Source organism: Callospermophilus lateralis, chromosome 10, assembly GCF_048772815.1.
Source record: "Callospermophilus lateralis isolate mCalLat2 chromosome 10, mCalLat2.hap1, whole genome shotgun sequence".
In the NCBI taxonomy this organism is placed as follows: domain Eukaryota; kingdom Metazoa; phylum Chordata; class Mammalia; order Rodentia; family Sciuridae; genus Callospermophilus; species Callospermophilus lateralis.
Genome location: NC_135314.1, coordinates 43,386,972 through 43,403,190, shown reverse-complemented (window position 1 = coordinate 43,403,190; position 16,219 = coordinate 43,386,972). Strand labels below are relative to the sequence as shown.

General features: G+C 36.6%; 1 protein-coding gene across 1 annotated transcript; it reads left to right on the top strand.

Annotated features, from left to right (window-relative positions):
* The first annotated feature begins 326 nt into the window (after positions 1-326).
* Rfc4 (replication factor C subunit 4) lies at positions 327-16,209 on the top strand. The gene is made up of 11 exons (XM_076867300.1): positions 327-545; positions 1,756-1,898; positions 3,430-3,508; positions 8,068-8,147; positions 11,038-11,157; positions 13,480-13,623; positions 14,055-14,175; positions 14,841-14,966; positions 15,703-15,783; positions 15,854-15,970; positions 16,058-16,209. The coding sequence occupies exons 2-11, from the start codon at positions 1,768-1,770 to the stop codon at positions 16,151-16,153; spliced, it is 1,095 nt and encodes a 364-aa protein (XP_076723415.1). The 5' UTR covers positions 327-545; positions 1,756-1,767; the 3' UTR covers positions 16,154-16,209.
* The last annotated feature ends 10 nt before the right edge of the window (positions 16,210-16,219 follow it).

The window sequence follows — 16,219 nt, the reverse complement described above, 5'->3', positions numbered from 1 at the left end:
CACGACTACAAATGAAGTTTACAGGCCCTCGGCCCGCGCGCCGCTTTCCCGCCAGAGCGTCGTGTCCGCGGGACCCACAAATTTGGAGACAGTCGCGCTAAAGTGTCCTTACCCGGCGGTCTCGGGTGGGTGCAAAGGACAGGGTGAAATTTCATTCGCATCTCCTTAGTTATGCCCGTTCCAGTCTATGCCTCTCGAAACGTCTGTCGCCTTAAAGATGCGCCTTAAAGCGTCAATGCGCAAAGGGTTCTCAACGCGCGGCGCGAGTCCCGCCGGAAGTGACGCGTGTCCTGCGCGCATACTCCCGCCCTGCCCTTCGCGGCCGTTCTGTGGCGGGAACCGAGGCGACTGTAGAGACTGCACCTACTGCAAGTCTTCGGGTCCCATTATTGTCTGAATTAGGAACAGAGCTGAGACTTTGCCACCACCTCGTCCTTTTCTCATTCCGGAAGACCCCAGAACGAGCCGGCAGTCCACTCGCTTCGGTGACGAGAGGCTAAAAGACCCAGGCTCTGCGGTTCCCGCGCGGGAAACAGAGTTTGCAGGTGACCAGCGGGTGAAATGTGGAGCTTGCCTTCCCTGCCGGTCCCGTAATGCCCCTGTGAGGTCTTTCATCTCGCATACCCACCCACGCCCGCATCCCTTAGCGAGACGGGGGTTGGGTGTAAGCATCTCTTAGAACCCAACTTTGGGCCGTATTATTTTTAGCAGCCCGTAGCAGGGATGGAATAGTCTAATGACGTTAAGACCCTTGGCCGCTTACAGATATTAATAATTTATTTTATTGAATGTATAGTCAGTGCCATGCAGAGCTGAGAGTTCGCAGTTTTCTTTCTTAACTCAGCTGTCTTATGTGGGATAGGCCTTAGCTCCTTTTGCAGAAGGGAAAATCCCGTCTTGTGGGTGGTAATTAATTCATCAAATGTTATGGAGCATCTGTCATGTGCCAGGCACGGTTCTAAACACGGAGGGCATATAGCAGTGAGAAAAAAAAGAGTTGCCACTAATGCTAAGGATTTTCAGGCAGGCTAATGATGTGTTTTGTTTGGTTTTTCCCCCCTGAAAATACCCTGGCAGAATGTTTACCCAAATGTTAGTAGCTATCTTCTGTATAAGGGACTTTATTTGATTTTTTAGATTTCTCATGCTTTTCTCTATTGGGTTCTTCAGTTGAATATGTTAACAGAGAAATAACTATTTTCATTTTAACAAGAGTCCCCCACTCTTCCTACCCCATGGATGTGGCAGAGGTGGGAGGGGGGCTTCTTTAGTTGGACACCAGCTTTGCCAATGAAATAGATCATTGAGTGGAGCTCCAGGCTGTAGTAGCAGTGAAGGTTGTGGTCCCAGCACTTCTAATTGCAGAGTCCATTTCAGGGTGTAGCTAGATCTCACCCATAACTGAAATGGAAGAAACTGTAGAGGTCCATATACAATTTGCCTATTAGTGGTGTCATATTTATCAATGCATTTGGAATTCTTAAAATTTTTTATGATACGCAATTTGTATTTGTTCTGTAACTTTTTCATTATAAATACATTCTAAGTTCCTTAAGAACTTTGGCCTCTTTTGTGTTCCTTGTAACCTTCAGCACACTGTATTCAGAGCATCCTGGGGCATGGGGTGATGTCCTTACAATAAGTATTTATGAATGCCTTTGCACAAGGTAATTGTGCTTTCAGGCTGAACTTTCTCTTAATGATTTCAAGAAAGCCTTTATTGATTGATTGATTGATTGTCTTGCACTTCATCAGGGTGAAGTAACCATGCAGGCATTTCTAAAAGGCACATCTATCAGTACTAAACCACCATTAACCAAGGATCGAGGAGTAGCTGCCACTGCAGGGAGCAGTGGTGAGAACAAGAAAGTCAAACATGTTCCATGGGTGGAAAAATAGTAAGAACGCTTATATTTTGTGGAAATAGCTAATAAATTACTGCTATAATCGTTCTGATTTATTTTTTTAAAATGTGAGGGGGAATTAGTTTATTTTGTTTAGATGCTGTTCTTGAAAATCACCCAATTATATAAATCACAGAAACTTGGTATTGAAAGATACCTTACAGTGACCTAGTTTAATTCCCTTATTTGGTAAATCTTGATAGCTAAAGTTTGTAGTTTGGGGGGCTGGGATACAGAAATGAAGAAAACATTTTTTGCAAACTGGCTGTCAGGAATTCTACTTAAATCCAAATATTCCTTTTTTATTACTTGTAGGTGGAAATTGTCTAATTTTGTTTATACATTTTTGGCATCACAACCCTTGAAATGGCATTTTAATTTTCTTATAATATCAGTAAATGATATTATAAGAAGTCATTGTAACCATTGAATGGATTGATATAGCCTCAGTTATTAAGGGTTTGCAAATTATTTATTGGCCAAATAAGGTACTCATGTGTTTTGTTTGGTACCAACATTCCTTATAAAAATCTAGATTTTTAAGATTTTTTTTTTTTTAATTGTCAATCCTGAGGAATGAACCCAGCATGCCACATGCTAGGCAAGCACTCTACCACTAAGCTACACACTCAGCCCAAAAGTCTAGATTTCTTTTTTATTTAAAAAATTATTAGTGGGAAAAATCTATATTTTCAGCTTCTCAGGAGATCAGGCAGCATTGGCTGCAAGATCTCAATGACAATTTAATGGACTTGTGTATTGCTTCTCATTTTGGGAAGGTCATGTGTTCCTTAATTTGCCATAGTCCTTATTATCTTTTTTCTTGCTGTACATCTGCTTTCTTCACTCTCATTGTCTGCCTAATCCTTGCAGTATTTGAACATGAGACACTGGTTTGTAATATATAGAGGTATGATTCCTGCCTAGCATTAATCTTATTAATTAGGAAAATGTGGATCAAAAACTTGATTACTTAACTAAGCACAAAGTCTACTCAGGGGTGGGAATATATAACTTTGTTCTAGCTTCTCTTAAGATCACTAATTAATGATTTAGGATGAAATTTATACTTCACATTGGTTAAACTTGGTTTTTGTTAGCCCTTTTGGTACAGTTAGATGATAAGAAAAAAAGTGTCATTAGCCAATTCACATTTTAAAGTATATATATGTAGCCAACATAGTTATCTTTCTTTAGATTATTAAATAGTTCTCCCTTTTCAGATCAGCTTCATAATCTTATCACTTTCTAGGCAAGCGTTTAATTTTTATCCAGTTGGCATTTGTGGCATATAAAATAAAATCCCATTGCTTAATTCTTGTTGCAAGCAGTGCAGATGGGAGATAAAAAATTATTTTACTTCTGTAGTATATATTACTTAAGGTAAATTCAAATGAGGTTTCTACCTTCTTCCAATTCATTCCCAATATATGAGAATTATTATTGGTATTTTAAAAGAAGAAACACTTGAGACTTTTCTGTAGCTACCAATGCTAAATAACTTTTTTTCCTTCCATCCCCTCAGTCGCCCAAAATGTGTAGATGAAGTTGCTTTCCAAGAAGAAGTAGTTGCAGTGTTGAAAAAATCTTTAGAAGGAGCTGATGTGAGTACCAGATGATGCTCAATGTCATTGGGAAATTTAAGAATTAATTTATTCACCCTCTTCCTTTGTTTATAACCTTTTGCCTTCATTAGATACGAGTCTGTATAGCAACGCCTTGATAACTGTACAAACAGTTAGTTCAACAAATGCTTATTAAGCATCTGTATAAGGCAGCTTTCCATTGCTGTGTTAAAAATACCTAAAATAAACAATTTACAGGAGGAATGGTTTAGTTTGGCTCACAGTTTTAGAGATTTCAGTCCATGGTTGCTTGACCACATTGCTCTGGGCCTGTGGCTGCACAGTATGTCATGGTGGAAGTACATGGCTGAGGAGGCTGCTCACCTCATGGTGGCCAGAAAGCTACAAGAGAAGGGACTGGGATCCCTATGTTCCCTTCAAGGTATGCTCCCAGTGACTTAACTTCCTTCCACTAGGCTCCACCTCCTAAAGATTACACTGCCTCCCAGTAGTGCCCCAGGTTGGCAACCAAGCCTCCAGTATACCATCTTTGGGAGTGATTTAAGATATAAACCATAACAGTATCTTCTGTTCAGTCATATGTAGCGTTGCTACAGAGTATTCAAGTAAGTAAAGACCATGAACAAAACAGACTGGGCTTCTTTTTTCATGAGCTTTTATTTTGGTGAGAAGAGACAATAAACAAGCCAAATAAATAAGATAATGATAGATAATATTACATGTTATAAAGAGCCAGACTTTTCAAACTTTACGATTTGGCTTGAACTACAGCATAAGAAAATCATTAAAGCTGCATGCCTGTAATCCTAACTACTTGGGAGGCTGAGGTAAGAGAATTGCAAGTTCAAAGCCTTGTAGCAAGACCCTGCCTCAAAACAAAAAATAAAAAAGATTTGGGGACTTAGTTCAGTGATAGAGTGCCACAGGTTTAATCCCCAGTTCCAAAAATTAAAAATAAAATCATTGAGCATTTAATTCTGCTTAAGCTCTCTATTTCCAGCTGTAATGTATAGGACAAAATAATCCTTGAGTAACCTGTCATTTAGATTATTAGAGGCAAAATAAACCCATGTAAAGAATTAGAAATTTCAGATTGTATATAAAGATGTGCCCAAGTACTTCAAGAACTCAGTGAAGAAAGTCACAGATGAAAGTAGGATATGGTTGGATTGCTTGTTTTGTTAATCAAGATATGCTTCCTTAAACCTGGCTGCTTTTAATATGAAGTTCTTTGGTTTTTGTTTCCATAGTTCTCTTATAATTACCCTGTGGGTTGAATATACCTTATCCAAGATGTTTGGAAGCAGAAATGTTTTAGATTTTGAATTTTTTTTCAAATTTTGGAATATTTGTCTTAAACCTAATGAAATATCTTAGGGATAGAATCCAAGTCTAAATACAAAATTTATTTATGTTTCATATACACATAACCCTAAAAGTAATTTTATGTAATACCTTTAATAATTATCATGTATGAAACAAAGTTTGTGTGCATTGAACCATCGGGAAACAACAGTGTTACCATCTCATCCACCCACATAGATAGTATGTGGTTGTTTGGTTTCACTGTCATTCCTGACTCTGAATTTAGATACTGCTGATAAGCAATCATTTTCTACATTTATTCATACATCACACTTAACAGTTTCAAAAAAAAATGACATTCCACTGATAGTGAAAAAAATAACATGTTTAGGGTAACTAAACACTTGTAGCATCATGTTGACACTCAAAATGATTGGATTTTGGAGCCTGAAATTTAGATTATGGACATTCAATCTGTATTACAGTACACCTTTGGAAAGAAGTTACAGTTACAAACCTATTTAAAAGCTTTTCTTTAACTGTGTTTGGTTTGTTTTGGTTCACAATTAATTTCACAGTGATACAATTTTAATTGCATCACAAGATAGGTCCAATTTAATTACTAGTATTTTCAGCTCTTTAAATAAATGTTATAGGATTATGATTTAATTTTTGACTTGAGATTGAATAAAGGTCTTTGTTCTGTGATCCCTTTTTTAATATTTTGTGGACTGGGGATATAACTCAGTGGTAGAATACTTGCCTAGCATGAACAGTACAAGGCCCTGGATTCAATCCTCAGTACCACAAAAAAAAAAAACTCAAAATGCTTCTTTTCAAACTAAATTTTACAAAACAAAACAAAAAAAATAATTTTTCAAATTCTAAATAGTAAAGAAAAATACTTTCTTCATTTACTTTCAAAGGTAGAATTATAATAATTTTTTTTTCTAAAATCAGTTTTATGCCAGGCATAGTAGTACACACTTATAATCCTAACAGCTCAAGAGGCCCAGGCAGGAAGATGGCAAGTTCAAAGCTAGCTTCAGCAACAGCAAGGCCCTAAGCAACTTGGTGAGATCCTGTCTCACAATAAAAAATTAAAAATGCAAGGGATGTGGGGATATGGCTCAGTGGTTAAGCGTCTCTGGGTTCAATCCCTGGTTCCCACCCAAAAAAAAAAAAAAAAAATCAGTTTTAAATTGTGATATTCCACAGTTCTTAAATGAACCACATATATCAGACTATTATATAAGGTTTAATAATTCTACTGTTTTAAAGAATTTAAATTATTGTATGTTATAAGTTAATTACTTGGATGAATCATTACAAATGTTGAGGTATGCATGAATCAAAATAACAGATATAACCTTAAAAACTAAGGAATCTAGGAATATTTTTATGTGGTTTTTTTTTTTTTTTTAAATAGAGCCTCATAGTTTGTATCTTAAGGTATATGTTACCAATTAGTAGTCTTTTTTTAATCTTTCTTTTAATTGTTGATGGACCTTTATATGTGGCGCTGAGAATAGAACCCAGTGCCTCACATAGGCTAGGCAAGTGGCCTACCACTGAGCCACAACCGTAGCCCCCAATCAGTAGTCTTTTAATTAGTATATTTACCTGTATGTTGGTTTTTGGTTTATTTGGTAAACACTGTAGTAGTATTCACTGTACTGAATACTATAGTAGATGCTAAGGATACAGAAGTGACTGGGACAAATAAGGTTCTTGGTCTTTTTTGAGTAAACCATCTAGGGAGTTAGACAGGTATTTTACAATTAAAACCATCAATTAAATAACCATAAATAAATGTAAACTGAAATAAATGCAACAAAAACAAGTAAGCAAATAAGAGAGGAGACCCACTTTAGATTGGATGGTGAGGGAAGATGTCCAACTTGTAATGCATTATGAGTTTGCCAGGCAAAAAAGAGTAATGTCAGATTCTAGGTCATGGGAACAATATATTGCCAGGCCTGAAAATACTTAGCTATTGGAAGCCATTAAAGCTGGAGCCTGGAATGTGAGGGTGATGGGCAGGTCATAGAAGTCCTTACAGGTCATGATAAGCAGCTTGTGGATTTTTGTCCGTTTTTTTCCCTTTTTTGCCAGGGGAGTGAGGCAGGCTGTGCTGAGGATTGAACCCAGGGCCTTTCACATGCTAGGCAAGCATTTAACCTCTGAGCCATATCCCGAGCCCTTTGTGGTTTCTTCCTAAGTAGAGTGTGAAGCCAGTGATAAGGTTTAAATAACAAGCACAGTGATATTTGATTTGGTGAAGAATTAATGGACAGGGTGGTCAGGCAAAAATGAAAGCAAATAAACTACTTCATAGTGTCCTGTATGTAATGATTTCCTTAGCTTAGAGGAATGTATAGTTTCAGCTGGGCACTGTGCCTCATGCCTGTAATTCCAGCAACTTTCGAGGCTGAAGCAGGAGGATTGCAAATTGAAGTCCAACCCCAGTAACTTAATGAGATCCTAAGGATTTAGCGAGACTCTGACATAAAAAAGGGCTGGGAATGTGGCTCAGTGATTAATTGATCCTGGTTTCAATCTCTGGTACCCCAAAAAAGAATGCATGGTTTTAGAATGGAGCTCATTAAAATGTAATACATTTATTAATCTTTACCACAGATCAATTGCCTAGTTGATAGGAGCCAAACTAGCTAGATTAAAGGTATAAAAGAAGATAGCTAGTCATTTCATTTTACCCTTCTAATGAATTCTCCCTTTCTTGTGGACATCTCTACAGGGTACACAGTCATGATGTGGTGTAGTGTCTAGGGCTTTATAGATGTTTGGGGTTTTTTGTTGATGTTTAAATATTTTTGTTCTCATTCAAAGCTCTTGTATGCCTTTTTCAGTCCTTTTTCTTCAGTATTGGCCAAATCCCATTACCCTTTTGATCTCTTTCCCCTTTGAAACAGCTACATCTTTATATAAAATTTCACCCAATCTTGAACAAAGAAATCAAAAGCCTGAGATTCCCTTCAGACATAAGTAGGTCATAAATACAAGAAGCATAGATATTGGTTCAATTTAAGAGATTAGAAAGATACTTTGGGGAAAAAAGTGATAGTATATGAAAAAGCAGTATTTGGAACTGTTAGTACTATGATACCAGTTAGATTAAGGCATTTTAATAGCTACACACATCTATCTTCTTTACTAGGGAGATCACTAAACTGTTCACAGACATTTGCAGTCATCATTTCATCTATTTGTGCCGAATACAATTGATAAAAGTTAAAATTTAATTTCCACAGCTACCTAATCTCTTGTTTTATGGGCCACCTGGAACTGGGAAGACATCCACCATTTTGGCAGCTGCTAGAGAACTCTTTGGGTAAGCTGAATTTAATCAAACAATCTCTCACTTTTAAAGATTTGACACCAAAAATCTTTGGTACTACTTTTCTCTAAAAATTTTCATTTAGTTTCTGTGAGGTTCTTGGGTTTATTTTTATTTCTGAACTTTTATTAATCCCAATTCATCCCCTCCTCCCCAGTAAATTAGCTACCTACATCTTTTGTAACCTGCATTCTGAACTTTGTTCAAATATTTGAATGTACTACAACATAGGGAGCTTGTGATTTTTTTTCTTTAAATTATTTTCTATAACTTTTTTGTTATGATTTTGGAGCCCAGAGGACCACCCTGTCCCTGGTATTTAATTATAAGCACCCTTGTAATGCTTCATCTGTATCTTTGAGATAGAAACTGCTGTTATTTTCTGCATCACCCCCTCTTGAGTTGCCCCTGATCTGGATTTCTTAGTCCCTGCCTTGAGTGGCCAGCCAAGCGAGCTTCTGCCCTCAAGCCTCTTGAGTGTAAGCAGAGTAAGTGGTAGTTGATGGAGTTTAATTCCAGATACACCAGAAAAGTCTCCCTGTGACATTTCTTCTTTGATTCTTCTTCCTTGGTTGACTAACTGGTATAGTCAACTCTTCTAGAGGGGTTAATAGATGGACAGTTGACCCTTCAACCACATGGATTTGAACTATATAGGTATAATTATATGTAGCTTTTTTGAAGATTTGCAAAAATTTGGAAAAACTTGTAGAATCATGTAATCCGTAAATATTGAAAATTTTAAGAAAAGGGCATGTCATAAATGCATAAAATGTCAATAACTGTCTATTTTGTCATTACTACCATAAAATATACACAAATCTAAATTTAAAAGTGTGTCAAAACTTATGTGTACAGACACAATTTGTATATAATGCTATTCAAAGTCAGAAATGTAAACTAATATCAAGATGCAGTAATTAATTCTAACTACATAAAATTAACTGTAATACATATTGTACTACGGTAATGATTTCAAAGCCACTTCCTGTTGCTGTGAAACAATGAGCTCAAATATCAGCTATTTAAGACGCCTTGTAGTTTTGAGCAATTTGTCTAATAAGTATCTCAATAAAAAGTGGTCCCTCGCAGTTCTCACATATTTTTTACCTTATGTAATACATATACAAAATGTGTATTGATAGTGGCCTGCATCTAAATATCAGTAAAACATGCACAAACATAACAAAGGCTGTCTTGAATTTACCCAGAATTTTTTATTAGGCCTATAGCCATGGGGTACATCAGAAATCCTACATATGAAAATAATTAGTTGCCTCTGAAATACCAAACATGAAAGGATAATTGTGCCACAGTGTAAGGGAAGACAAAAGAAGAAGCTGCTATAGCCTTAGAGTTATTAGATGACAGCTTTCTTTTTTCATTACTGAGGATTCAACCCAGGGATGCTCTACCACTGCCTGGACTTTCTTATATTTTTTTATATTGAGGTAGGGTCTCGCTAAGTTGCCCAGGCTGGCCTCAAACTGGGGATCCTCCTGCCTCAGCTTCCCTAGTAGCTTGGAATACAAGTATGCCCCATCACACCCAGTTTAGACAGCAACTTTGTTTCTCAGATTTTTTTTTTTTTTTTTTTTGGTACTGGGAAGATTGAACTCAGGGACATTCAACCACTGAGCCACATCCCGAGCCCTCTTTTGTATTTTATTTAAAGACAGGGTCTCACTATGTGGGATGCAGGGGTGGTGTTTAAGATTGAGCTCAGTTCTTCATACATGCTAAGTATACACTCTACCACTGAGCTATACCTCTAGCCAGTCTTGTTTTTGTTGTTGTTGTTTTGTGGGTTTTTTTTTTTTAATTTAAAATATATGTAGAGAAAAGACCAGAGGGTAGTTTTAGACCAGTGGTTTGACAGGGCATGCCAGGTATTTTTATTTTCTTTTGATTTCTCCATAGTAAGCATATATTACTTTTAGTAATTTTTTAAAAACTCATCTAACTGTTCATGCCAGAGCTAGGGAGGTAGCTCAGTGGAGAGTCCTTGCTAGCATGCACGAGGTCCTGAGTTCAGTCCCCAGTACTGGGGTGGGGGGCAACTGTTCATGTTAAGGCTGAGGGTGTATATAGTTCAATGGTAGAACACTTGTTCAGCATGTACAAGGCCCTGGGTTTGATCTCAAGCTACAAACACACACACACACAGAGGAAAAAAAAAATGCTCATGTTTTAATCCAGTGACTTTCCTTATAATAAGCTACACTCTGGAAATGATTTGAAAAGTGCTCAAGTATCAAGAATTCTAACACTTAAGTATGTTAAGTAAATCCAGTAAGGAATTATCATATAACCATTAAAATAACGTTTATAATGTTTTTTTTTTTTCCTCAGTACCGGGGATTAAACTCTGGGGCACTTGACCACTGAGCCATATCCCCAGCCCTATTTTGAATTTTATTTAGAAACAGAGTCTCACTGAGTTGTTTAGCACCTCACTTTTGGTGAGGCTGGCTTTATTAACTCTTGATCCTTCTGCCTTAGCCTCCCAAGCTGCATGTGCCACCACACCCAGGTTACATTGGTTCTTATAACATGGCAAAATAATTATTATACTATATCAAGAGGACTAAAATTTTACATATTTTCTTATGTAGCTTTTTTTTTTAATGCATGAATAAAACTAACATGTTAACTGCATGACTCTGCAAAAGAAAGAACACAGACTTGCTCACATACCTTCTATGTATTTTGTATACTAGGTGGATCTTAAACTATTGCAATGTTCAAATGTTAAAATGTAATAGGCCTAGGTTACTTGAATGGTCTACAGTATTCATATTTATGAACATATTTGTGTTCATATTTATTTGCAGTGTTAATATTTCATATTTATTGTATATTTATTTATTTCATATTTAAATAGGCCTGAACTGTTTCGATTAAGAGTTCTTGAGTTAAATGCATCTGATGAACGTGGAATACAAGTAGTTCGAGAGAAGGTGAAAAATTTTGCTCAATTAACTGTGTCAGGAAGTCGTTCAGAGTAAGTAAACTTGCCTCCCCTTCTCCATGGCATGTAATTTTATTTGTTTTAAATGTAGGCTGTGGTCTGCATATGCCCCTCAAAAGTTTATATGTTGAGACAATCTTCAAATTCTAATGTTAATGGTACTTGGAGGTGAAATGTTGGGAGATAATTAGGAGAATAGATGAGAGGGCAGGGCTCCCATGATGACATCAGTGGCTTTATAAGAGGAAGCGAGATCGGATAAGCAGCCTCTGTCTTGCCATTTGATGCTTTCTGCCATGTTATAACAAGACAGCCCTCAACAGATACATACAGTCCCTCAATTGTGGGCTTCCTAGCCTCCAGAACTGACAGAAATAAATGTATTTTCTTTATAAATGGCCCAAGGTTTTGCTTTTTGTAGCAACACAAAATGGACTAAGACAGTAAATGTTGCTGCTAAATTTTCAGCTGCTTTAACTTTTATAATTATGTTAGAAAACAAGTTACCTCCCTTGTCAGATAAACTCTTTAGTTTAGTGTATATTTCATAGCTTGAGTTACCACAAAATTTCTTTCAAACTGGGATAGTTTTAGAGTGAAAAGAAACACTATTGGTAATTAAAATATGACTGTTATGCCTGAAGCACACAGAGCTTAGGTGGCAGAGTTAAATTTTACATCAGAACACTTTAAAATTTGTAGAAAGTGAATGACTAATTTTTTTTTCTTTCAACTCTATCTCTAATAAATGACTAAGAAGAATTCTTAAAACTCAGTAATAGCCCAGCACAACTCAGGATCATGAGGCAGGGAGATTACTGGTTTGAGGCCAGCCTGAGCAACTTAGCAGGACCTTCATCTCAAAACAAAATTAAAAAAACAAAACAAAAAAACAGAATATGGCTCTTAGTTCAGTTCACAATGCCAAATAACAGTCAGTAATAACCCAACTAAAAGACGGGTAAAGGAATCCAAATACACATTTCTCAATTTAAAAAAAAAAAAAAAAAAGCTATACAAATGGACTTTAAGATGTGAAAACAGGGGCTGGGGCTGGGGCCCGGTGGTAAAGTGCTTGTCTTGCATGTGTGAGGCACTGGGTTCGAGCCTCAGCACCACATAAAAATAAATATATTGTGTTTTCATCTGCAATAAATATTTTTTTAAAATGTGAAAACAATGCTCTTCAACATAATTAAGCAAATGAAAATCAAAATCATGATGAAATCCTACTTTATACCTACTAGCTGGCTAAAATTATTCTAAATTGAGAATAAGTTGTTGACAAAGATGTGGAGAAATTATAAACTTCATACATTGCTAGATGGAATGTAAAATAAAGTCTCTTGGAAAACAGTTTGGCAGTTCCTCTAAAAGTTAAGCAGAATTATCATGTGACCCAGCAGTTCTACCCCAGGTACATAACCCATAAAAAAAAATGAATATGCATGACTGCTCAAAAATGTAAATAATATCCATAACATTATTCCTAATAACCAAAACATGGAAACCCAAATGTCCAAATGATTAATGGATAAATAGTTCAGAAAGTACAATAGTGATTGCCTAGAGCTGGCAAATTTGGGGGACGAGAAGAGTGACTCCTAATGGATACAAGATTTCTTTGGGTGTAAAAAATTTAGACTGTGGTAATGGTTGTACAATTTGTGAACATGGTAATGCCCCCACTGCACACTGTTTTGACTTTCTGTAATTTGAGTTACCTGTGGTCAGTTGTGATCTGAAAATATTACGTAGAAAATTCTAGAAATAAACAATTTTCAGACTACAAGCCATCAAGTAATGTGTGTGATGAAATCTCAATTCTGTCCTGCCTGGTACATCAATCATTCATTCATTCCTTTATACAGCATGTCATGTCCACGCTGTATGTGCATTCCACCTATTAATCACTCAGTCGCCATCTTGGTTATCAGAACTGTCACAATATCATGGAACTTGTGTTCAAGTAACACTGGTTTTTACGTAACACCCTCCAAACACAAAAACAGTGATGTTGGCAATCACTAAATATATATTGATGATTTGATAAAATTATTTCATTTTATTGGCTGGCCTCATGAATACCCATAAAGAGGTCTGGAAAGAAATGTGTTGCTAAATACTACTGATCTCTTATGATGCCTATTAAACTTCACCATAGCTATGTAAGTATAGGGGGAAAAAAAACATGGTGTGTATGGACTAATACTCCAATTTCAGACATTCACTGGGGACTACCATATACTAAAAAACATTGTATACTTTAATTGGGTGAAGTGTGTGTATATCTCAGCAAAGCTGTTAAAAGCAATACATGCTAAAATCTGATTCCTATGTGTTTCTCCAATTTAGTGGGAAGCCATGTCCTCCTTTTAAGATTGTAATTTTGGATGAAGCTGATTCCATGACCTCAGCTGCTCAGGCAGCTTTAAGACGAACTATGGAGAAAGAGTCTAAAACCACACGTTTCTGTCTCATCTGTAACTATATTAGTAGGTATGTATGTTTCCCTGTAGATGCTAGGCAGTCTTATTTATTTTGGTACTGGGGATTGAACTCAGGGACACTCAAGAGACAGGGTCTCACTGAGTTGCTTAGCGCCTTGAGGTCTTGAGGTTGCTTAGGCTGGCTTTGAACCAGTGATCCTCCTGTCTCAGACCCCTCCCCCCTGCCCCCAGCCTCTGGGATTACAGGCATGCACCATCATGCCTGGCCAGTCTATTTTTAATTGACACGTAGAAAGTGAACTAACGTGACATTTTTCTGCATATATACAATATGTAATGGATCAGAGTAATCACATATCACTTCAAATATAGTTGATACCACTTGTAAGGCAGTTTTATTTTGATTTAAAGACTGCACTAACATTCCATCTTGATTTGTTCTTAATAAGTGGGGTTTTTTTTCCTCTCATTCTTTTGTAGAATAATTGAACCCTTGACCTCTAGATGTTCAAAATTCCGCTTCAAGCCTTTATCAGATAAAACTCAACAGCAGCGATTACTAGACATTGCTGAGAAGGAAAATGTCAAAATTAGTAATGAGGTAAGTAATTCCTTTGATGAATGTCCATGAAGAGGTCTGGAAAGAAATTTATCACTTTGACCCTACTATATTTTTCAGGCAAACTGAAGCTAGATGAGCAACAGTTGGAATGTCTAGGAGTTAAAGGTTTACTACTGTTAAATTATTTAAGCTAATTTCTTTCAGACACCCAAAACTGAGGTCACATATACAAGACAAATACTGCAACAAATAGTCTAATAATACACTTCAAGTAACACCCAAAACTGAGGTCACATATACAAGACAAATACTGCAACAAATAGTCTAATAATACACTTCAGGTGATAAGGTCCTTACTCAGAATTCAACCATAATTTGAATTTCCTTTGCTTATTTTCTGTGATCCAGGAAATAGGATAAATATAGAATGTTTTCATTTTCATTAAAATCAAAAGGCTGTAACTGGTCATCATAGTTTAATCCCACCAACTAGGGAGGCTGAGGCAGGAGGATCTCAACTTCAAAGCCCACCAGTCTGGGCAACTTTGTGAGACCCTATCTCAAACAATGAAAAAGGGCTGGAGATGGAGCTCAGGGATAAAGAGCCTCTTGATTGAATCCCCACTACACACACACACACACACACACACACACACACACACACCAAAAAAAAAATTTTTAAACCCCCCCTATTTTCTTTTCAGGGAATAGCTTATCTAGTTAAAGTATCAGAGGGAGACTTAAGGAAAGCCATAACATTTCTTCAAAGTGCTACTCGATTAACAGGTGGAAACGAAGTCATGGAAAAAGTGATCACAGACATTGCTGGGGTAAGAAACTAGATAAATTCATTATAGTTGTTTTATTTGTGGCTGTTTGAAAATTTTGCCCAGATAGAATATGTAATATGGGAATAAACTGGGTACCAGGATACTAGAGGAGGTAACACTGATTTTTCAGTTCATCGAGTACATTATTTGATTTAAGTATAAAAGGTATAGCATTAGGCACATTAGGTATTCTGTTAAAGCACCCTGTTATCCCTTAATATCTGGGGGATTGAGTCCAGAACAGCCCTTCCCCCACAAAAAAAAAAAAATCCAAGAATGTTCATTTAAATCCTTTATGCAAATGATGTAATGTTCACATGTAATCAATTGTGTTCCCCTTTCTTTGTGCTAGTTTTTATATTGTTTAGGGAAAATCAGGGTACATGCAGACTTTTCAAATATTTTCCATCTGCAGTTGGGTAAAACCATGGATACAGGGCAAAACCTATAAACAAAAGGTATATATCAACATTTGAAATCATTATCAAAACTCACCTCAGTGATTACATTCAAAACATAATTCCCATTTTTCAGAAAAGTGCTTTCCCTGAGGCCCTTAAGGATCAGGTGGGTAGCCTCACTCACCCATTGGCCAGACAGAGTACTGCTGTTCTTGTTCCAAGTTTCTTCACAAGAGTTCATGGAGTTGAGATGATGAAGATAACTCCTTTGCACACATAGGCCACTTCACCATTCTAAGTATGGAATCTATACTAATCTTTTTTATACCTTTTAGGTTATACCAGCTGAGGCAATTGATGGAATATTTGCTGCATGTCAGAGTGGCTCCTTTGATAAACTGGAAGCTGTAGTGAAGGTAAAACCAGTTACCAAGCTTAGGGTAAAATTTAAGTGATCTTACCCTAACAATTTTTTCTGTTACACAGGAATTGATAGATGAGGGTCATGCAGCCACTCAACTTATAAATCAACTCCATGATGTGGTTGTAGAAAATGATAACCTTTCTGACAAACAGAAGTCCATCATTACAGAAAAGCTTGCGGTGAGTACATACCATGATTACCCTAGATGATTTATCTGAGGATAGTTTGTTGTTTACCAACTTTTTTTTTATTATTATTTCCTGTAGGAAGTTGATAAATGCTTAGCAGATGGCGCTGATGAACACCTGCAATTGATTGGCCTGTGTGCCACCCTGATGCAGCAATTAACTCAGAACTGTTAAAGTCAATAAAGTGAATAAAATGACTTTTGTAAATAAAAGGTTTTGAGAGAAAATAAAATGGCCAGA